The 24,950-nt window shown below is 36.6% G+C and overlaps 1 protein-coding gene across 3 annotated transcripts in view; it reads right to left on the minus strand.

Annotated features, from left to right (window-relative positions):
• RNF130 (ring finger protein 130) overlaps window positions 1-24,950 on the minus strand; it is a 132,128-nt gene that overhangs the window by 52,537 nt on the left and 54,641 nt on the right. For all 3 annotated transcript variants that reach the window (XM_020998602.2, XM_020998600.2, XM_020998601.2), the window contains exon 3: window positions 16,258-16,508. In XM_020998602.2, coding sequence (XP_020854261.1) covers window positions 16,258-16,508 — 251 coding nt within the window. The remainder of the gene's footprint in view (window positions 1-16,257; window positions 16,509-24,950) is intronic.

Genomic DNA, 24,950 nt, shown 5'->3' on the forward strand with positions numbered 1-24,950 from the left:
TTCAACTCACACCTGTTTGTTCCTTTATAGTCTCCTTTGCTGGATCTTCATCCCTGTCACGCCTCATAACTAAAATCTCTGTCCTGCGCAATCTTCGCTTTGTATATTCTTTTACTTGGTGATCTTATTTTCCACGGCTTCAGCTATCATTTCTATGCAGAAGACTGCTAGATCTACACAATTAAGTCTTAGCCTCTCTTCTGAGCTCTACCCCCACCACACCAAGTACTTAGTGAATGTTTTGAACAGGCAGCTCAAACTCAACATGCGCAAAATAGAACTCTTTATTCTCCTCCCCCTCTCACCAAACTCATCTCTCTTCCAAAATTCCTTATTACTATCAATGGCATCACTGTCTTCCCAATCACTTAGTTACAAAACTGAGTGTCATCAGGATGGTATCATCCTCAACTTATTCTGCAAATCCAATCAGTTGTCAAATCTTGTCATCTTCACTTTTACAAAATATCTCAAGAAAAAATCTCAATTATATCCCCTTTTCTACACTCACACAGCCACCACCATAAGTCAATTCATCAACTCTTGCTTTGACTTTGTAATAGTTTTCTAATTGGCCTTCTCTCTGGCAAGTCTCTCCTCACTCCAATCCACCCTCCACCTTGGTGCCAAAGTCATTTTTTTCTAAAGTACAGATTTGACCATGTTACCCCTCTACTCAAACTCTAGTGGCTCACATAACTTCTAGGGTCAAACATAAGTTCTTCTGTTTGGCATTTAAAGCTTTTTAAACTTGGCCTCTTCCTACATTTCCAGTCTTATATTACCTCCTTCTCTATACTGTACAGTGTGGCCATGTTGGCCTACTTGCTCCTCCTGTCTGTGCTTTTGCCTTGACTGTCACTCACTCCTAGAATGCCATGTTTTTTCACCACTGTCTCTTAGAATTTTCTAATTTCCTTCAAGAATTATCTCAAATACTATCTTCTGCAGATATCTCCTGGTACCCCTAGCTGCTAATCTCTTCCCCTCTAAGATTCCACCTATACTGAATGTATCCTGGATGTATCTAATATACATGGTGCTCTCCCCCATTAGAATGAAAGGTTCTTGAAGACAGGGATTGTTTTTTTCTTCTTTGTAACTCCAGTGCTTAGTATAATACCTGGTCTTAGTAAGCACTTAATAAATGCTTGCGGATTGACTGAACTAGCAAGAAAAAAAAATCCTGAAAACTGAAGAACAGTTAGGAAGGCAGGAGAACCAAGAAAGAATACTGTCATAGAAATCAAGGGAAGAAGTATATCCAGGAGAAAGTGGTAGTTAAGTGAGTTGAATCTACAAAAAGGACAAGGATAAAGGCAGAAAAATTATTGGCAACATTTCAGAAAGCAATGTTGGTGATGTAGCAGAATCAGAAGGTTAGTTTTGGTGGGGTGAATGGCAGTTGTTGGAAGAAGACTTTCTAAGTAGACATGTTTTTAGGCAGCAGTGAAGGAGCTAGCTGATAGGAAGAGAATGAAGATAAAAAGAGAGAGAGGGAAAGATCAATGGGGAAAGCTCCTGAATAAGACAGGAAGGGATGGGATCAAGAACATAAATAGAGATGTTAGCCTTGGAGGAAGAAAGTACTACCTCATCCTCTGAGATAAAAGCACAGAAGGAAAGACAGGTAAATGTCTAAAGAGGTTTTGAGGCGTGAAACCAGAAGATCATGAAAGCCTCTATTTTCAGTAAAGAAGGAAACAAAGTCATCTGCTGAATGGGGAGGGTTAGAAGACATTAGAGTTCTAAAGAGAAGGATTGGATTCCCCAGTTTTGGGGAATGTGATACAGACAAATAAGATGACTGTCATCTAGCAGTAAGAGGCCAGTATGGATAGCCAACATGAATTTTTAGTGGACCCAATTGGTATGATCCCATGATTTCCTCTAGCAGCTTCATTCAGCTACTTGGGAATGAGCAGAGAAAATGGAAGGTAGAGGTATCCCAGGATTGAAGAGCGGTAGAGAGTGAAGTGAAGGATAAAACAAGAAAATCAAAGTTAGACATCAGTGACTTGTTAAAATGGTTAATTAAAAGGGTAAAGACTGAAAGGAAGAAAGTGAGGCCAGAACACAGATAATGGATTGGGAGAAGAGGTGGGAATTAAGGGATTATGAAGACAAAGAACAGGCTTAAAAGGGAGGCAGAAGTTAGGACAGGATACTGTGGTCAGAGAGGGGAATTTCAGAGTTCAAGACAGGTGACAATGAAGTTAAGGTATGACCATTCCTTTGAGTGACTGAATGGAGACGGAGGTCTTGGGGGCTGACAGGTGAAGTTTGAGGCCAGGGCATTTGAAAGGTTATCAACATGAATACTTTAGTTAAAATATTCTATGTGTGATTGACCGATGTTGTAGGATAAAGAATATTTAATACTCATCACAGTACGAAATAATGTTGATTTTAGCAGTCAGAAAATATTTAACTTAAACAAAGCTGTACTATCAATAAAGATTATCCTATGTCAGCTATAAAAACTAAATTTATTTTTAAATAGGAAGAAAAACACTTAGATTACTCCAAATGCTTACTTGCAGTAACAATTGGTTCTAAGCCAATTTAGAATGGCTACTTACCATATGGTTCATAGGAGAGAAAGATAGGTAATTCTGAATAGAACAGGCATTGTTTCTGCAGTTCAGAAATAACACACAGAATGTGTGTGTGAATGTATGTGTGTATGTGTATGTGAGTGTGCATCTACACACATATATAATAAGTATGTAGGAGCTACATAATTTTTCCCCTTTTTAAACAACTAGTGACATCTAAGGCTGTTGCAAGTTATCATCTTAAATGAACTTTGACCTCCCCCCTCCTTCTAGTGTGTTTGTATCCTAAATTTATTTTGTATCTATTTTTATATGTACATGTCTCCTTCAATACAACGGAAGGGAAGGAGCTGTTCCATTTTAGTCTCTGTACTGAACTGCTAGTAACTAGCATATGGCCTGTCACAGAGGATCACAGTTCTAGAGCTGGGAAGGACTCAGAAACTGACTAATTCCCTCATTCTACAGATGAATAAATTGAGACCTAGGAAGGTTAACTGACTAGCCATAGAGACAATAACTGTCATTGTCAGAATTTGAACTCAGGTCCTCTGATTCCAGAGTCAGGGCTCTTTATCAGGAAGATCTAAGTTTAAATTTGACCTCAGATATTTACTAGCTGTGTGGCCCTGGGCAGTCATTTGACCTGTTTGCCTCAGTTTCCTCAACTGTAAAATGAAGATAACAACAATCATTTGTTGTGAGGATCAAATAAGATAACCATAAAGTGCTTAGCACAGTACCTGGCACACAGTTAAGTGCTATAAGTATTAGTTTATTAATCTTTTTAACATTATTGTTACCTTGGCACTAATAAATGCTTATTGATTGCTCTTTGACATTGTTCTTAATGTGCAGCTCACTTTGTATGTAATAGTTATCTACAAAATATTTATTTGAAAGAAGGAACTGCAATTAATAGTAGACCCTTATTTACTCAACTAAGAATTTATTAAGCACCTACTTTCTGCAGACTATCATTTTAGAGGCTAATGAAGAGGACAAAAAAAGAAAATAAAACCTCTCTGCTTGAGCAGCTTACAATGGAATTTTAGAGATAAGACATATGGACATCAAATAACTAGAGAACAATTACAGAAGGACAAGAATTTAAGAATACCTGGAAGGATCAAGTTGTGTCAATTGATGTAACAGATTTTTTTTTTATCCATAAGGCAAAGAAATAGAGCTAGCAGGATGAAAATTTTTATTTCAAAGTAAAATTATAATATCTATAATCATTTGTATTTAAAGTGCATTTGCACAGAAATAATATAAATTATAAAAACTTTTTTTACATCATTTGATGCACCTGGCTCTTCTAGTGTTATAAAACGACACACAAGCAGGTAAAGTACTTTATGACGAATTAAACTCAATGATTTTCAAACAGCTAAAAATCTACATAACCCTAAGTAACACAGCCAAATATACTTTTTCGTGCCAAAAGTAAAAATCAAACTGAACATATAAATGTAGGAGAGGAGTCTTTGGGTATTTATAATAAATTATTATCATTCTATCAACAAATGTTTTGATACTATCTACTATATATGAGGGGCAACTAGGTGGTGCAGTGGATGGGCCTGGGGTCAGGAAGACCTATCTTTGTGAATTCAAATTTAGTCTGAGACACTTACTAGCTGTGTGACCCTGGGCAAGTCACTTAACCCTGCTTGCCTCAGGTCTACTTCTGTAAAATGAGCTGGAAAAGGAAATGGCAAACCACTCCAGTATCTTTGTCAAGGAAACCCCAAATAAGATCACAAAGAGTCAGACATGACTGAAAAAAGACTAAATAACAACACTATATATATAAGACTCTGGGTGGGGAGAGGGTGGGTACAAAGACAAAGGCAGGCCTTACAGGTTAGAAGAACAGGATGAATAAGAGCACAAATAATTGTAATAGAAATCAAGAAGTAAAAGTATAGTAAGTCAGGTACAAAGAGCTATGAGACTTTTAAGAAGGAAGAGATTATTTTTGGTTTTGGGGAAAATCAAAGAATGCCTCAAGAATAAAGTACTTGATCTGGACTTGGAAAGTGTGAGCAGGAACTGAGCAGGTAGATCCAGTAGGTAAAAGAACAGCTTGTGAAAACATAAAGTCAGGAAAACATGGATTATGCTAAAGGAACACTGAATTATCTCAGTCTGGTTAGACACAGGTAACATGAAGGGGAATGGTGGTAGGTGCTAAGGCTGGAAAGGGATGATGTGTCCGAATTGTGGAGAGCTTTAAGGAGTGTGGATTTTATCTGATGAGCAATAAGGAGTCACTGAAAGTCTGAAAAGGAAAGTGTGTTTTTGGGAGGATTAATCAGGCAATTTTGAAGAATGGATACGAAAACAAGAAAGCAAGAAATATTAGTTGAATGGAACTGAACCCAGTATTATCTAATTGCCTCATATAAGAAAGAAGCCAAAATTCCTAGGGGTTTTCATAGGATGACTAGCTGTATGCTTTCCATTTGGAATTCCCCCTAATGAGAACATGAAAATGTTTTCTTCCCACCTTTTGATATAAAAGTCCATTTTCAAAGGAATTCTCCCCCTTTCTCCACATAGATAAGAAAAACGGATTCTATTTCAGTGAGTTTGAGACTCATTTCTAAATTCTCTGAATACTACACACACTGCCCTATGTATCATATCCCCAGCATTATCAATATGTTTGAAAGTTCTGTTTAACTATATTTGAAAAATATTTACTCAAAACCAGGATTTAAAAATCACTTTAGTTAAGGGGAAATTAAAAGTGCAGGCTTTGATACTGCCTCAACAACAGATAAGAGGAGACTTACTTCTTTATACCAAGCAATACTTTCGGATACTTTAGGATTAAAGGAAGATACCAGAAACAAATCCTCAAATAATTCATAAACAGAAGAAAAAAAATGAAAATTTTAGAAAACAGACAAATTTCTAGAAAAATACATATGCTGTTCATCTTTATATCCAAAATTAGGACAACAAATTACTTAGAGACATTCAATTTTACTTCAGTCATTATCTGGTCTATGCTAAACTTCAAAATCTTTATCATAAAACTTTTCAATGCTCCTATAAGAACAGAAAAACATTCAAACTGAACAATTAACTAAATCACCAAAATTTGTTTTTCTGCTCCCCTCCTATTGCATACAAAATGCTTTCCATTCTCAACTGAGTTGCAGTATCTTTATGGGCTTTTCTTGACCCTTTTCCCCTTTAATTTCACTTTGCAGTAGATTTGGTATAAAAAAAATATCTGCTTCACAATGACATTTTGTCAGGGGAAGTCTAGCTTTGAACTCACTTCTCCTACTACTAACAGCCCTGGCTTCTCCTTTACAATACCCAAGTGTATTAAACAGAGTCTAGCTGCTGCCACTTTCTCATTAAACTTTGATAAGCTAAGCTTTTTAAAACACATAAAAATTTCATCATCTTTCTTCTGACCTTTGGAAAAACTAAAGGAAAGGAAAAGGTCATAAAATTACTTTGCAGCAGAGTGGTAGGGCTTTCAAACGAGTCTACAATTGGTTGCAAAACAAATGCCTAAAAATAAATTCCGTACTTTCCTGCACCAGATGGCAATTATATTTAATCCTTCATCATCACAGGCACCACACTGAGTGCTAATTAAAGTACTATCACAGAATGACAGACTCCTGGGACAAACCATGAGGTGTTTTTTTTTTTAAAGCTCCTTGGGACTGACTGCAGCCCACCCATTGTTTTGGGATTCTACTGTGAAGACAAAATTTCCACCTCTGCTCCTAGTTTTACTTTCAGGGAATGAGTCTATAGAATTAAAGCTCCCCACTCTTTGTAGAATTAGAGCTACCCAGATTCTCCATACAAGCTGATGGAAGTCAGGAGCAAACCATATGCAATATAGTAAAGCACAACCCCCTCCATGCCTTAGTAGACAGTTATAACATGAACTTTCATGGCCAAAAATGTTTATCACCTGGTAACCAATCTAGTAAGGAGACCCTAAACCTTGCTGCATTTGGATGACTGCCACACAAGAGTCCATCACTGAGGCAATATTTTTAAGACTTTCATATCTGGTAGACCCTGCTAGATTTTGTGCTCCATTGGAATAGCCTCTTGAGAACTCAAGGGTTGCTTCCACGCCATGATGAGGCATCACAAAAGAACTTTTAGTAGTACCTAAAAATAAATCCAAGAGTCTACTGTTTTTAACTTTTCTAACCAAAAGAAAAATCACCTCCCCTAACCTACTTCTAATGAATATTTATCAGAAAGAAAAACAAAACCAAAATATGCACATTTTCATAGATAAACGATTAAAATGGGCATTAAAAACAGTTTGTGATCTTCTATGACAAATTTAGGATACACCTTAATCTGCCATAACTGATGAAGTATCTAGGAACAAAAGCACTGCCTGCTTGGATGTCCTTCTATCCATTTACTATACCCATCTTGTGAAGTGCAGTTCATTTTTGCTAACCTTTATTTCTAAGCTGACTGCCTAGATTCTGGAATGCTATGGGAGAACATATCTTTCTATTTAATGTTAAGTGTCACTTTTTAGGCAGATTGATGAATCTACTCAAGACATAAGTTCAAATCTAACCAGCACATGAGTTTAGAGATGGATGTTTAGACTTGATTTTGGTTGGGATCTATATTAAAACTTAAAATCTCTATGCTATCTGTTAGTTTTCCCAAGAAAACTCTTCATGACTATACCCCCACAATAACTCTCATATCCATCTCCTTTTATACACTCATGCTGCTACCACCCTAATTTAGGCCTTCGCTGCTTCTTAAATGAATTGGCGTAAGAGCTTATTTTCACTTCCCTACCTCTAGTCTTTTCCCTCTCCAAACCATTCTGCTAAAATGCAAGGGTCAGACAATACATACCTTGCTTAGAACCTTAAGTGGCACTTCATTACACCAACAGGTAAGACACAGATGCCTTTGCTTGACATGTAAAAGGCTCTATATATAATCGGGATTCAATCCACCTTCTTAATCTTATTTTACAGTATCACCTCTAGGCTCGGTTTTCACCCCTGAGACTTCCCAGAGAACCCTGCATCAGCTCTGAGTCCAGGCCACCTGCTTATGGCCTTTATCTTTGTTCAACGATGATCTAGTGGCCATCTCTGGATCACATCTACCTCAAACTGTCAGGTCCCACCCTCCTGTCTCTACTCTCCCAGGCTGTATCTTCCCATACTCTGGTCTGCTCTGAATTAGCCCTCCCAGAACATAACATCACAACTTGCTCTGAGTTTAGATCTCAAAGGAGGGCCCTGAAGAGTAATCACCTGTCTCCTTCAACAGACCCCTAACCAACCACTGATACTCTGCTAGGATTAAATCCTCAGTGGTTAGCCTAATTCCATCATACTCTCTCCATCCCAGGGATTCTGATCCCTCTGGCTATCTCTGTACATACCTTGTTCCTCATCCCCCACTGCCTGTTGTCTTACTTCCATTCTCCTCAACTCTACCCTCCAAATATCCCTTACCAGATCTACTCACCCCTTTCACTGTGCTCTCTGGAGTGCCTGCTATAGTGAACAAACTTGCCTTAATCTTAAATTCTACAATGTTGTTGTATAAATTTTCCTGGTTCTGCTCTCTTGATCCTGAATTATCAATTCACTGAAATCTTCCCAGGTTTATCTGAATCCATTCCTTTTGTCATTTTTTATGGCACATTAATTCCATTGTATTCATATACTATAATTTGTTCAGCTATTTCCCAAATGGTGGGTATACCTTTAATTTCTAATTTTTTGCTACTTCAAAAAGAGCTGCAATAAATATTTTTGTACAGACAGGTCTTTTTTCTTCTTTCTTTGACCTCTTTAGCATACAAGCCTAGTCAGTAGTGGTGCTGCCTGGTAGAATGGTACTCAGTTTGGTGACACTGGGGACATAGTTCCAAAATGTTTTCTAGAGTAGATATAACAATTCATAGCTCCACCAGCAGTGCATTAACATGCCTGTTTTTGTGTAGCCCCTCCAATATTTACCATTTTCCTTTTTTGTCTACTTTACCAATCTGATGGATGTGAGGTGGAACTTCGGAGTTGCTTTAGTTTGCATTTCTCTACAGTGATTTGGAGCATTTTTTTTCATGTGGTGGATGATGATATCTTTGAGAACTGTTTCTTCACATTCTTTTACCACACATCAAATAGGAAATGGTTCTTATTCTTCATAAAATGGAATCAACTCCTTACAGATCTTGGAAATGAGACATTTATCACAGAAATCTGCATCAAAGACTTTTTCCTAGTTAACTCTTTCCCTTCTAATAATAACGGTATTGATTTTTCCTAGACTCTACGATTAAAGGAATGATTAAAGGTTTCTGACAATTTAAAAAGGAAAAGTGCATGAAGGAATAAGTGCAAACAAAAGAAACTACCTAGTCCTGAATGAGGGAGGAGGGAGCAAGAAACGAACAATAATCTAAGGGAGTATGAATAATTTAGGGAACAGCTAAACTGTGTATATGAATAATAATGGAATATTACTATACTGTAAAAAAGGACAGATGAAGCCAGAGAATCTGAGGTAGTATAAACTGATACAAAGTAAAGTGAGCAGAACAAGAAGAACAATTTGTACAAGCACAATAATATTGTCAAAAAAATATTTTAGAGAAAATTAAGAATTCTGGTCAATGTTACCCATTTCATGACAGATGGGTGATGGACTCAAGATAAAGAATGAGACATACTTTTTTGGACAGGTTCACTTATGGATTTCTGTTGCTTGACCATTCACATTTATTACAAGGGTTTTTTTTTCCCTTCCTCTAGGTTTTTTAATTGGAGGTAGGAGAGGTTACCAATAGTGATATTCCCACCCTCTCTTCCCCAAAAGAACCACTTAAATATTTTTTTAAAAAATACAAAGAAGACAACAGAAGGATGTTCAGAAGGCAGCAGAGACAAGCAGGACAGTTTTGAAAGTAATGTGTGAAAATAACATACAATATGAAACAAACAATATCAAACAGAGATTCATAGTTTCACCTACAGTCCTTTTTTGGTGTGTTATGCTATATATGTGGAAATGCTCTTTTTTGGTATTTAAATTCAGAATTGAAAATAATATAAAATTAAAAGGGAAGTAGAGAGCCAGGGTTCAGTTTGGGCAGGTTATTCTAGACCTACCTGATTTTTCCCCCCTTTTTTCTGACATAGTTATTAGATAGGAGAATGAATGAAAAAATATTTATTAAATGCTTACCATGTGCTAAGCACAAATACAAAAGCAAAGAAAGTCCTTTTCTTCAAAGAGCTTACACTCTAAGGGGTAGAGGAGAAATCACACATAGTGGAGTGGTAGGGAAGGAAGGAGGGGCATTTTGGTCCAGAAAGTTACAGGCAAAAGTAAAAAGGGCTCTGAAGTAAGTAGCCTGACACACTCCATCCAGGAAAAATGGTAGAGGTGATTTGATCATATTGTAGTTCACGGTTCCAGAACTCTAGGGGGATGGGGCATGGTTTGGGGGCACTTCCTTCATAAACCCCTTGAGGCCCACAACTGAGGAGGAAATACAGTGAAGCATAGGTGAGAGTTTCCTGAAACAGCATCCAAGGAGAGACAGTTATCAATCACTGGGGATGTGGGACAGAAGTTCCTGAAGGGCACATTATTTCTGGAAGTACATGGGCTCCAGGGACTTTCACTTACACCCCAGACTTATCTATTATTATTAGAGATCATAAGAAAAGAAACATTTATGTTTGTATGGCATTTTAAACTTTCATATCCATTACTTTATTTAATCTGATTCTCAAAAGAGTCCTATGAGGCAGACAGGAAGTGGATGTTATCCCCATTTTGTAGATAAGGAAAATTGAGGCTGAGAGATATTAAGTAAGTTGCTCTGGGCTTTTGATTAGTAAAATGCAGAGCCAGTAGTAGAACCTGAGCCTCATAAGGTTTTATCAAGTTGCAGGTCCATTATATTATGTTTACTCTTTAACTAATAGCATGGGAGCTGCCTGAATCTAAATGATATAACAAACTAGCCAAAAAAAGCCTTATTTTCTTAAGGGTCATAAGTTGAGATTTCTAAAGCAATTTAGCTTCAGCTGGCTTCAGTCACAAAGGGAAAGAAATCAGGTTTGGGGCTCATAACTGATAACTTTTACTATAACTGTTATCAATGTGACGTGTGAACACACAACCACTAAAATTGCTTGCTGAAAGGTTACCAATAATCTATTGCTAAATCTGATTCAATATTCTCAGGTCTTTGTCCTTCTTGACTTGTTGATGCTTTTGGCACTAACTACCTCTTCTTTCTAGATATTCTCTGGCTTCCCTGACACTATTCTTTCTTGGTTCTCTTCTTACCTGTCTATCTATACCCTCTGTTACATTTGGTCAATTTCAATTTTTAAGGAGTTAATTTCTTTAGTAATTTTCATACCTCTTTTACCATTTGGCCAATTCTGATTTTTAAGGAATTATTTTCTTCAGTATTTTTTGTACTACTTTTATCAAGTTGTAATTTTCTTTTTATAATTTTCTTGCATAGCTCTCATCTGTTTTTCCAATTTATCCCTCTATTATTCTTATTTGATTTCAAAAATAATTTATTTTGCCTTTTTTTTAAACCTCTTTAACACTTCTAGGAATTTTTTTTTGGGGGGGCTAGGCAATGGGGTTAAGTGACTTGCCTAGTGTCACACAGCTAATAACTGTTATGTGTCTGAGGCCAGATTTGAACTCAGGTCCTCCTGAATCCAGGATTGGTGTTCTATCCACTGCACCACCTAGCTGTCCCTTAGGAATTCTTGTTGGGCTTGTGTCCAATCTACAATTTCTTTGAGGTTTTGCTTGAAGGTATTTTCAAGTCATTAGCTTCTTCCATGCGTCTTGAGCTTCCCTATCTCCACAGTAACTGTCTTTTATGGTCATTATTATCATTATTATTGTTGTTGTTTTTTGCTCATTTTTCTAGGCTACTTGTTGACTTTCGACTTTATATCATGTTGGACTCTGTTCACCTCTGGGGACAGGGTAGTGGGGAAGATGTCTGGCCTGATGTTCTTTTATGTCGTCCTGCTGCTTTCACAGCTCAGTCTGGCAGTCTGTTAAGTTTTTGGTGCTTCCAAAGTGGTGCGACCTTGAGAGAGGTCTGTTCATTGCTCTCCTGGTCTGCATACTGTAAATTCCTGACTTGGTTTGGGTCTGTTGGGTGTGTTGCTGAGTTTCTACAGACTGCTACTGAATTACTGCCTACCTCTCAGTTTTGGTCTCTTGCCCTACTTTATTTTACTGCAAGTTTATGTATGGGGTTACGGTTAGAACTGAGTGCCCACTCTGCTCTTGGGCTCAGAGCCACACAATTATGTTTCTGCAACTCATGCCTTGTTCCTCAAATAGATAAGGCCCCTGGCTCCCTTGTAACTACAACCACTCCTCTCCATCCTGGAACTGGGTAGTGGGCAACAGAGCTACCAGTTGGCACCCCTTCCTGCTCCCAATGCCAGTATACAGGTGTTCTCTAGGACCTCTTTCTATCCAGGTGTTCAGTCCCGGTGCTGGGCTGCTCCCACCACAGCCTGCTGTTACTGCCATATGCTGTTGTTCTGCTACTCTATGCTCCTGGCCAGCACCCACGATCCCAGTGTTTACAGACCTGTCTGTATTCCTAGGCTGGAGAATTAATCACTGTGACTTTTTTACTTAGCTTTCTTACTCAGAATTTGGTTTGGCACATTTTTAGGTTGTTGCACAAGGGTATGTTGGGAGAGCTCAGCAAAAATGCTGGCTTCCATTTAGCTCTCTTGACTCCCCCTGTGCGACTTATTCTTTTGTTGGACTGTCAATCAAGTCTCACTCCTTAACTGTGGGTGTTCCCCAAAACTCTGTCCTCTGACCTAATCTCTTCTATTGGTGATCTCATCAACAAATACCAAGTTTACATATCCAGCCCTAATCTTAAGTTCTGAATCTCAGCTTTACAATTCCAACAAGCCTGTCAAATATCTCCAAATATCTCAAACCCAACATGTTTAAAAACAGAACTCATCTTTCCCTCTAAACCAATCCCTCCTCCAAACTTTCCTATTTCTATTTCAGGTACCACCATTCTTTCAATTCACTCAAGTTTGTAATCTCAAAGTCATCCTTGATTCTTTCCTTTTCTCCCCTCCCCCTTCCCATTTTAAGTCTTGTTGATTCTACCTTTATAGTAACTTACCTATGTTCCCTTTTTCTATTCAGTCATGACCCAGGTCTGCTCCTAATCACATCTTGCCTGGACTACTGCAATAACCTCTTGATAGGTCTCCCTGTTTCAAAATCTATTCTTTATCTGAAGCCATCTTCCACAATGCTGTCAAAACAACTGCTCTAAAGCAAAGGTCTGACGATGTTATTCCTCTGATTAAAAATCTTGAGCATCTCCTTGCCTATGGGACAAAATACAAATGCCTCAATCTGGTAGGTAAAAGCCTTCTACAACCTGGTTCCAACCAATCATCAAGGATTAAGTCACATCACTCCTTTTTCCACATTCAGTGTTCCAATCAAACTGTCCTATTCAGTATTCCCTTCAGGGTTTGGAACCTGCGGCCTCTAGGTCCTTGGGTGCAGCGTTCTGACTGAATTCAAGTTTCAAGAACAAATCCTTTTATTAAGGGGATGCAGGTTCCCCACCCCCGTCACCTGACTCAACAGTCTATCTCTCATCTCTACCTTCTTCCCTCTGCAAAGGCTGTCCCTGACCAACACCCCACCTCCCCCAGATACTCCTTCATGTCTCAGCTCAGATGCCACAAAGTCTTTTCTGATCTCTCCAACTGTTAGTGCCCGATTCCCTCCCACCTCACCTCAGCTGCTTGGATCCTTGCTCAAACGACAGCTTCCTGAGGCCTTTCCTGATCCTCTAAGCTACTAGTGCTCCTCTTTCCCCTACTTAAAAATTACCTTGCAATTGACTTGATATATGCTGATTTAGGTAGATGTTTTCTCCCCTAATAGAATGTAAGTTCCTTGATTGCATGCACTGTTTTATTTTTGTCTTTGTATTCTCAGTACCTAACACAGTGCCTGGCACATAGTAAGCACTCAATAAATGAATACTGATTGATTTCTCCTGAAATTATCTCATATTTAATTATCTGTTTGCATTTGTATTCTCCAATAGGACACAAGTACCTGTCAGGAGGATTATTTTTTGTTTGTTTTTGAATCTCTTGCTTTTTGCACATAGAAGTTATTTGATACATATTTGTTAAACTGAATTGTTGATATAGTAGAAAGATCTGGAGTCAGAAGACCTGGGTTCAAGTTCTGACTCTAGCCCTTACTGGTGGTATGAATTCCTGTATGTTATTCTGAATTTCATTTCCCTCATCTTTACAATGAAGAGGTTAGACTACTTTATTTCTAAGCTTTTCCAGTTCTAATATTCTATAAAATTTGATCTTTTTCTTCATTGTAAGGCTAAAAAAGGTAGCCAACAAAGAAAGCAGCAAGTGCTACGTATGACCCAACCTTAAATCAATGAAAATTTGCCATGTTTTAATTTAGTATCATGTCTAGACTTAATATGGAGCTAGATATGACTATGAGGTTAATTTTTATAATGAATTGATCAGTAAATTTTTAAAAATTTTTTTATTTTTAGGCAGTTGGGGTTAAGTGACTTGCCCAGGATCACACAGCTAGTAATGTCAAGTGTTCGGTCTAAGCACGGATTTGAACTCAGATCTTCCTGTCTTCAGGGCCGGTGCTCTATCCACTGAGCCACCTAGCTGCCCCTCAGTAAATTATTTTTAATGATAAAGTCCAAGAGCTATTGGTCTATTAACATTCTAGTGGATTCAGAACTTCCAGATTAATACAAGTTATTTAATAGGGATCTTAATAGAATGCTTTAAGGTTTACAAAATGCTTTGATGTCAAAGAAATTATACTCTGCAAAGAAATATAACCTGGATGGCTTGTTACTTTGAAATCACATCTTCATATTAAAATGAGCACTGTTACCGTATCATAAGTAGTTTGGTCTACAGGGTACAGGACCAGCCTTGGAATCTGAAAGGAAGACCTGAGATGTGTACTGGCTATGTGACCATGGAGAAGTCACTTAAACTCTTAGTGCCCCTTTAGTCTACAAATTATATAGAAGGGTTAAAAAAAAATGTGTATCATGTGTCCAACAATTAAGGAGTGGCTAAACAAACTGCAATAAGTGAATGTAATGTTACTGAATGAATGTGATAAATACAGAGAAATAGGAAAAGATCTAAATGAACTGATGCAGAGTGAAGTAAGTGAACTGGGGAAAAACATCACAGTGACAATGTAAATGGAAAGAACAACTACAAAACAATAAAAAACAAATGCTGCAAAATCATAAAGAACAAGCTCGGCCACGAGGAAGAAATACAATATGTGATAACAACAATTCCCTTCATATCTTCACAAAGATGGGGGAGGTGTGCATGTGTGTGGAACACTGCATATAATGTTAGATTTTTTTCAATGTATTAATAGGTTTTACTCAATTTTTTTCTTTTCTTTTCCTTAAAAAAAATTCTTTGTAATAAGTGAAGACTTTCTTGGAGGAGGAAAGAGGCAGGATACAAGGGGCAAATCAAGGCATCATAAAAACAAAGGACAGCAATAAAAACCTGTTTTAAAAATAAAATATATGCTTGATTTTAAAAAATTTTCATCAGTTGAGAAAGTCTCCATATCAGGAATTCCTCATAACGATAAAACCACAGATAAATGACCCAATTACTGGGTATTTCTCTAGGCACAAAGCTATTTTTTGTTGACCTCTGAAAGGATTTATAGGCTATATGTCCTTAATAGGGAGGGTAAATCTATTTATCAGTTTTCGGCAACAAACATTTTTCTTTCCAAATTAATTTCTAGGGTGGAATAATATTTCAATGATCAATCTCAACATCAATAGCCACTACTGAATGAGAAATGCTTATGTTTAGTATAAACTACTTGCCTTCATATACATTAGCATTTATTTTCTAATCCTTAGTTGATTGAATTTCATGAGAATTGATAAACCACTTTTTTAGATGTGTTAATCTTTAAGATCTATCTATTTATCTGTTTATCTGTCTAGCTAGCTAGCCATCTCCTCACTAAATCCTGCTTCCACATGTTTCTAAGGCATAAAGGTTCTTAAGGGCTATACCAATGAAATGCAAATTCTGAAAGGTCCTATTCAAGCTGGAAAGACTTTGAAGGTAGGCTCAATGTCTAATCTATGGAGGAACCTAAGTGCAATGAGGCTCACTATCAAAATACTGACCACTGAGTAATGAAGTTTTTGGTCACAACAACTCAGAAAGATGGTTCAATGTATTCAGGAGTTGCAATCCACATTGGTAGAGGGAATCTGCACACTGATGAACTCATGGAACTCAAAGTACTAAAGTGAAGATAAGTTATACTTAAGAATAAAATTATTATTTTCTTCTGGAAACTAATCAGTGACTTATTATTTCTAATTAATTGAAAATTTTCTTTTATGTATCAGCATCCTTTAAAATAGGTAGATTTTGAAATTTTTTTTTAAGTTACAGATGCAGAACAATTGGAGACTAGTTGTAAGTTTAAAAACAGGAATAAAAAAAATTAACATTCTTTGTCACATAACATGTTTACATGGAATATTACTCTCAAGAATTAATCTTGTAGAGAACTGGCAGCTCACCTGGTTCCTGTCCCGGGCATTTGTGTACCTAATCTTCTGTATGAAGTAAAATATCAGCCATGCTGAAGAAATAATCATCAAAACAATAAAGGATATTGACACGAAGACTAGAGAACCACGGCTGAAGTTCTTTGCTGGTATACGAGTCCCAACAGCTATTGTCATTTGTACAGAGATGTTCTTCTCCAGATAACTCAAAATGTCCTTACCCCTCAATTCTGTAATCATCACAGCAACGATATCTCCAGTTCCTGCAATATAAAAAGACGTGTCACTGAGCTGACGTCTAGACTCAACATCAAGTTATAAAATAAACAAGTTATTTAAATTACTCTGTCATTTGCTGTCACCCTTTACAGTTTAAAATTTCAGATTAAATATCCAAAAGAACTGAAACTGTGATTAGTGTAGTCTACTATCAAGGGGCGGTTTTATATTTGCTGCCAAAGAGAGTAACTGAAAGGATAGACAGGAAGAGTATTTAGAAACTTCTGGGGATAATAAAGCCCATGGAAGGCATAGAGCACTAACTCATCAAGGAAACTCTTGTCAACTGGATTCTGAAGCCAAACTATCCTGAACTACTAGAATCATAGCCCAATTTTAGCAGAACAATACTCAAGCTAGAATTACAACATCAGAATGGGAATAACCTCAGAGAACAAATACACTGTCCTACCCAAAGTCTACCAGGGCACCTTCTCTAAATTATCTTCAACATGCAGTAATGAATCTTCCACTCAAGATCTACAGCAATGGGGAATCTACTTTCTGCTGAAGCAGCCCAGACAGCTCTAACTGTTAGCAAGTACTACCTTATATCCACCTGAAATCTAATTATCTGTAACTCATACTTACTGCTCTTAGTTCTGCTCTTTTAGACCAAACAAAAGTCTAGATACCAGAGGTTCTTGACCTGAAGTCTGTGAACTTGAAAAAAAAAAAACACAACCCAACAATACCTGTATCTCAATATAATTAGTCTCCTTTGTAATCCTATGTATTTACAAAGAATATTCTGAGAATAGGTCCATAGCTTCAACAGACTGTCAAAGAGCCTGCAGTCAAGACCTTCCACAAAAGCCTCCAAGATACTCCAAATGCTCATTTTAATTTTAACTTAAATTTTATTTTTTTAATTAACTAAAAATTTGTTTTCTTCTCTTTTCTCCTCCTCTAACTGAAAAAGAAAAACAAAGCTCTTGTAACAAATATGTATAATCAAAAGAAAATACACTACTGTATACTTTCTTGCATTCATTGTATTTCTTCTTTCTCCTCTTCAATCCCTAAGAACATAATCTTCCCCCCCGCCCATGACTGCCTTTTTTATTTACTCCCTCAATACATTTAGATTTTGAAGGGATACCTGATTCTTATCCTCTTATTAAAATGTTAGCATAACATCACCAAACAACTCCTTCTGATTATTCAAATGAATTTACCTGTCTAGGTTTTCCTTGATTCTTATATCTGCATTTCAAACTTCCTACTCAGTTCTGGTCCTTTCAAAAGAAATTCTTGAAGAGTCCTCGATTCAATTAAAGATCCATTTTCCCCCGATAGAATTACACTCAGATTTGCAAGGTACATTGTTCTTTGTTGTAAAAACCTTGTATCTTCTTGCCTTTTGGAATACTGTATTCCCAAATCTGCTCTTATTTAGGGTAAAAACTGCCAGGTTTTGCATGATCTTAACTAGTTTTTTGGTACTTAAAACTATTTCTAGATGATTGTTATATTTTATTTGATGCAAGAGCTCTGGATTTTGGCTATGACATTAGGACTTTTCCTTCTGGAGATTCTTTCAGAGGGTGGGTTCTTTCTATTTTCACTTTGTCCTCAGGTTCTAATAAACATATGCAGTTTTTATTTATATTTCTTGAAATATAGTGTCCAGGCCTTTTTTCTTTTAATTATGGGTTTAAAGGAGTCCAGTGATTCTTAAATTATCTTTCTTTGATCTGTTTTCCAAGTGGCTATTTTTAATTAGATCTTAGATTTTGTTTTATTTTCAGTCTTTTGATTTTGCTGTAATATTTCTTGCTGCCTCATGGAGTCACTGATTCTGTCTGGTCTATTTTAGCTTTCAAGGAGTCTGTTATTTGGGTAAAGTTCACCACTTTCTCTTTTAAACTATTTATTCTCCATTCAATTCTTTCTTCCAGAAGCTTTTATTTCATTTTTTAATTTAGTTGTTACTGTGTTACTCTCTCTCTCTTTTAGGATGATCTCTAGCATCTATAATATTTCATCCTGGTCAGTATCTTCTTTGGTTCACTCCTCGCTACAATTTAAGTTTCTGAATTGAACTCTTATACAAGAGTCAAGTTCCACCCTCTGCTTTGCTTTTGGATTGGATAGTCAGTCCTACTTCATCTCATTCTGGGTCCCTGGGGTCCTTGCACTGACCTCTGCCTTCCAGAACTTCTGAGAGGTCAAAGCATTATTTCTTCAGGGCTCTTTATTATGTCTCAGGACAAAGTGCTAGAGAATTCACTTACTGCAGGGTATGGGGTAACCCAGTCTGTGCACTTCTATACCACAATGGTTACTGCTACTATACTTGAATTCTAAGCCCACCCTGGGGACTTCTTAGGGTGAAGTGCTATCCCTGCTTGCTGTATTTGGAAAGAGAACCTTGTAAATTACATATTTCTCTGGCCTGTCTGTGGTTGCACTGGGAGACTGCTGGCTTATTTGCCAGTGCCAGTGCTAGCTTTGCTATCAGCTCCCTTTCCTATTGGCTATGATCTTTTGACTGCCTTTTTTTGTGCAGTTTTGGGATAGAAAAAATCATGCAGTCTCTTACTGGATTTCCTGATATTATTAGGTCTGGTGAGAATTTCAGGTTTTTGGTGGAATAGTTATGTAGGAGCTAGGTGGTCTGCCTCTCTGTTCGGGCAGCCACCTTTGCTGGAAGTTGATGACTACAATACTGTAAGGTATAACTTAATCATGACCTTAAAAGACTTAGGATGAAAATGTCTGCCACTTCTTGGTAGAGAGGTGATGGATTAAATGTACATAATGAGATACATATTTTAGACTTGACCAGTGTACTGATTGGTTTTGCTTGATTAGACTTATTTGTTACAAGAAGGGCTTCTATTTGGGGGATTCATAGTGATAGAATGTGAAAAAAATTTTAAAAGGAGGAAAAAAATCAATGAAATAAGAATATATGGAAGAAAACAAAAAATTAAGAGACATAAACAAATGGGGTAATTGTGTTACTACCTTGTTAAATTTAATATGCACTTAAAAATAAACTGTAGAGCACAGAAACCTACAATTCCATAAACAACTTCTTTTTGGTGTGTGTTGTCTATATATTGAAATGTTTGTCAGTTAGTCAACAATCATTTATTAAGCACTTACTATGTGTCAGGCAATGTGCTAAAACCCGAGTATAGATTAAAAAAAACAGTCCTTTGTCCTAAAGAAACTCAGATTCTAATGGCAGACAGCATGAAAATAACAATGTATATATGAAATACATAGGAAGCAGATGGAAAATAACCTAAGAGGGGAAGACACTAACAGCTCTGGGGATTAAGGAAAGCCTAATATGGTGGGATTTCATCTGAGTCTTGGGAATCTAAGAGATAACCTAAGAGAGCTAGGGAATCTAAAAGGCAAAGGAGGGCATTCTAGGCATGGACGATAGCCAATGCAAAGGCACTGAGAAGGGTGATGGAGCATCCTGTTCAAAGAAGTTGGAACATTTGGATCAGTGTAGCTAGATCATAAGAACACATGGAGGAGGTGTAAAGTGTAAGATGACTAGAAAAGGAAGACAAGGTCAGTTATGAAGAGCTTTCAGAGGGCACCACTGGAGATTATGGAGCAGTGAAGTGACCTGTGCTTTAGAAAAATTACTCTAGCAGATATATGGATGGAATGAAGTGGAGGGACACCAGAGGCAGGGAGACTAATTAGAAGGCTTTTTCAATAGTACAGACAAGGGATGAAGAAGATATAAACGAGAGAGATGTGAATGGAGAGCAAATATATAGAAAACATTGTGAAAGCAGAGACAGTAAGATGGATATGCGGGGTGAATTAGAGTGAGGAGTCAGACAACTCTGAAGTTGCAAAACTTGGTAACTGGGAAGGCAGTGTTATCCTTCACAGAAATAGGGAAATTCTAAAGAGGGGAGGGTTTGAGGGAAAAAATGCTCAGTTCTTTTTCGGACATGTTGAGTTTGAGATGCCTATGGGATACCCAGTTTGAGAGGTCAAAAAGACACAAGTCGATAGGAGGCTATAGCTCTGGAAAGAGACTAGAGCTAGATACATGGACCTAGGAATCATGTGCACTGAAACAGCAAATGAATCCTGGGGAGCTGATGCGATCACTAAGGGAAATTGTATAGATCAAGAAGGGAAGAAGAGCCTTGGAGGATACTCTTCGTTTGTTGGAATGACATGGATGAAGAACCCAAAAAGGAGACTACGAAGGAGCAGTCAGACAGACAGGAGAACCAGCAAAGAGCAGTATAATGAAAACCTAGAGAGTCTAGAGGAAGAGGGAAATCAATGGTATAAAATGCTGTAGCAAATTAAAAAAGGATGAGGATTGAGAAAAAGCCATTGGATTTGGCAATTAAGAGATCATTGGTCACTTTGAAGAGGGTGGTTTCAGCTGAATGACGAAGTTGGAAACCAGACTGCATAGAGTTTAGAAGGCAGTGAGAGAAGTGGAGTCACTAAGCATAGAAAGCTTTCTCAAAGAGTTTAGCAACAAAGAGAAGGAGAGATATGACAAGAATTGACAGGGATGTCAGACTGAGTAAGGGTTTCGATTATAGTTAACAAAACAATTAAAAATAGTTGAGCCATTTTGTCTTCTCTCTGTTGTACATTTTCCACTTTTGATTCATCACAAGCAGGGATCCTCCTTCCTTTTACTTCTACCATAGTCTATTAGAAGCCCTTCATGTTTTGAGCAGTCAGTGTGTAAAATTCAGCCCATTCTGGTCTTTAGTATTCTTGATATCATTACAGAACTATGCCACTCTGTTTTTGTTCATTCTCAAATTACCTATCTATCCACTGTGCCATCTAGCTGCCCCTGCTTCTATTTTCATCCACCTAAATTGGTCTATGATACAACTAGTGTTCTCTTTTCTTGTCCCTCTTTCTTTGGTCGTTTGTTTTTGGACTATAAGAATTTTGTTCTTGGCAACTTTCTGTTCCTTTCCAGCAAAATGCCTCCTGTTTTGGGCCACGAAACCTCCTACCCTTTCTCCACAGAACTGTAGATCTAGTGTTGAAAGGTATATCAGAGGCAAACAGTACATCTCCCCTCCCATTTTACAAATGGGGAAACCGAGACCCCAAAAGCACTGAATTCTCTGAAATTCACTCTCAAAATCTAGTGAGGATTTCCAGTAAAGATAATTGATCAGTGAGAAAGCCAGGTGAATGTATTCTTGAAACCCCTTCATTATCATGAAATGCCAAGAAACTTCTTAATGTCCCGCTAAGCATAATGACAGAAAAAAACAAAAAACAAACACAAAAAAGTAAAGTTCAAATAATCACTTGAACACAGGGAGGGATTGAAATGACAGCAGCTCCCTAGGGAGCCAGAGCAGTACCACAGCCCTGGAGCTAAATTTAGCATGTGGAGCACTTCTATACACTTCCACGCCTGCGTCCTCTCCTTCTCTGCTGTATCACTTTGGGGCGTGGGGCAGGGACAAAGATTCTTGTTTCTTTTCACACTCCATTCTACCCCATTTCTTGTCCATAATTCATCAGATATAATGTAATGGGACTGGCCCAGACAAAAGAACTAGTATCTAACCTCAGCCATACAAAAGAATCAATTATTCAAAAAATATAAAGTTTTTGTCACTAGTTATGGTCACTGAAACAGTTATAGAGGATTAAGATAGATTATACTTCCTCTATAAATAAGAAAATGGCAAAAAAAATTACTTATTAAAATAAACATGAATTATTTGGTTTGTCAAAAGAAAAAGATGTATAAAATGGTTCAAGAAACATGACCTATCAATATGTTGCTTCTAGGTATCATAAAATACAAAATACAAAAATCTGTAATTAAACTTAAGAATTTGGTCTAAATTATATCATGCTTCAACTACAAATTTTTATAAAAGCAAGGGTGGCAGCAATGGCATCTGATAAAATGAATTTGAGGCAGAAAATTTTAATGAGAAAACAAGGGCATTTCATAATGGTGAAAAATATACTTATAATATGTAACAATTTACAGGAATGAAACAATTCAATACTTAAATTTATATAAGAAAAATTAACAGCATTTAGTAAGAAAAACAAATACAAGAGCAAGGGATTTCAACACTATCAAATGTGATAAAATACATAAAATGATTAAGAAAGAAATTAGAGAACTGAACTGCTTACTTTAAAAAGTTAGATAGATATATGGAGAAAACAAAATGGAGAAGCAGGAAATATAGATTCTTTTCAAGTATACATGGGAAGCCTAAAACAATGATCAATACTAGGCCATGGAGAAGTCCTACATGAATTCAAAAAAAGAGAATATGATATACACTGTGTGTTCAGACTTTAATGCAAATGCAATAAAATGAACAAGAATGAAATCTGTAAAACTCTATGGAAACTGAAAAACAACTGAATAATGACTGGATTTTTAAAATGAGAAAAATAATATAATATTTAAAAGACAACATCAATACCATATATCTCAAAGCTTACAGGATGTAGACAATGTTCGTAGAGACAATTTTATATTGCTAAATGCCTAGAAATAGAAAAATATATTAAGTTTATACTGACAGCCTTGAAAAAGGAAACAAAGCAATCCAAACAAAGGAAAGTAAACAAATTATGAACGAAAGATCAGAAAGAAATGTAGTGGAGAAGGAAAGAACAAGAAAACGCAGTTCAGTTGGGTTTTTTTATAAGAACAACCAAACTGACAAACTCTTAGCAAATTAAATTTTTTAAAAGGAGGGAAAAATATAAGTTGGCAAAATTATAAATGAAAAGGGAGAAAAATAGAACCAAGAACATTATTAGGGAAATTTTATACACACACACACACACACACACACACACACACACACACACACACTTCAACAAAATAATTTCACTGAAACAGATAATTGTCTATAAAAACATAAACTGCCCAAATTGATACAAAAGGAAATTAAAATTTTAACTAGACCAATCTCTGAAGAAGAATAAGACATTCAAATGGCTGCCTCTGTGATCTTATTGATTTGGGAGTTCCCTTCAATGATGAATGAATGAATGAATGAAAGAAAGAAAAAGCACTTATGTGTCCCAAACACTATGCTAAACTCTAGAAATACAAATACAAAAACAAGACAGCTCTGGCTCTCAAGGAGCCCACATACTAACAGGGAGAAATAATACAGACAGCAGATTTAGCTGTAAATCGAATGGAAAGGCCCAATGATTATTAGGGTGCTGCAGCAAAGCGGAAGATAATGCATCTTCTTAGTGTCATATTTTCACGGATAAACCATATCACATTCTGATGCTGAGTTCTTTGACAGTGCCAAGGACTAATACAGATTGCAACCAACTCCCTGTAATTCCGGTCCACGTCTTCCCACAAGTTTGCTATACATAAGTCCACTCAATGTGCTGAAGACTTTTCTTGGTTTTTTTTCCCTTGCTTTTATTCCAACATCAAAATGATGTCAGTGTGACTGTCCACCAGGCATTGTTCACTCTCATCTTGTGACACGCCCATCTTCTCTTCTCATTATACCTTTTCTTGATGGGATGTTTTACTTCTATTCTTCAAAATTCCTCATTGGTTACATGGTATAGCCCACTCACACACATACTATGGGCCACTTTATTGCCCTCTGAGTAATATTAAATTTTAATTTTTTATAGACTGTTGTATTCCATATTGTATTATTTTTCCAAAAGAAAATACAAAATGGTCCTCGGTCATGTTGCAGCCTTCTTCTAGAGTGAAGATGGCAGAGTTGGTGGAAGAGTGAGTTAAAGTATTAAAAATAACAGTTTTTAGATCAGCTATAAATTTGAATTTGACTATTTTAAGTGCGAGATATCTTTTCAATGATCAATAAGAATGGATATATATTGGAGGAGCAGAATATAATATTGATTAACAATCTAAATCTTCTGAAAATTACTCCTAAAACACATCTGGCCTAGATGGATTCAAAGAAAAATTCAAAGTTTACGAGAACAAATAATTGCTATTATAGGTTATTCTTAAAAAAGATAGATTATTCCCCAGTACTTTAAGAAATACGTAAGTTTGGTTAATTGTAAAACCAAGTAAAATTACACTGAAAATTATAAATTGATCTCCCTAATGAATATAGACACAAAAATACTAACAAATATGAGTCAAAAGAATACAGCAATACATTAGGAAAATTATTAATTATGACCAAGGGCTTAAACAAGTCAATCAAAGCTAGACCAACATCAGAAAAAGTACCAACATTTAAAACAGAAAAAAAAAATTAGGAACATAAGATAAATAAACAAAAAAAACCCCTCAAAAACCCCCATAAGATTTATATCAATAGATGCAGAAAAAATCTTTAACAAATTTGAATACTAATGACAAAAACAAAAACAAAATAATAGTTACCAAGGGATTTTTTCCTCAACACATAAAAGATATCTCTTTTTAAGCCAAGAGCCACCATAAC

This window comes from Phascolarctos cinereus, unplaced genomic scaffold, assembly GCF_003287225.1.
Source record: "Phascolarctos cinereus isolate Bilbo 61053 unplaced genomic scaffold, phaCin_HiC Scaffold_2;HRSCAF=192, whole genome shotgun sequence".
NCBI lineage: Eukaryota > Metazoa > Chordata > Mammalia > Diprotodontia > Phascolarctidae > Phascolarctos > Phascolarctos cinereus.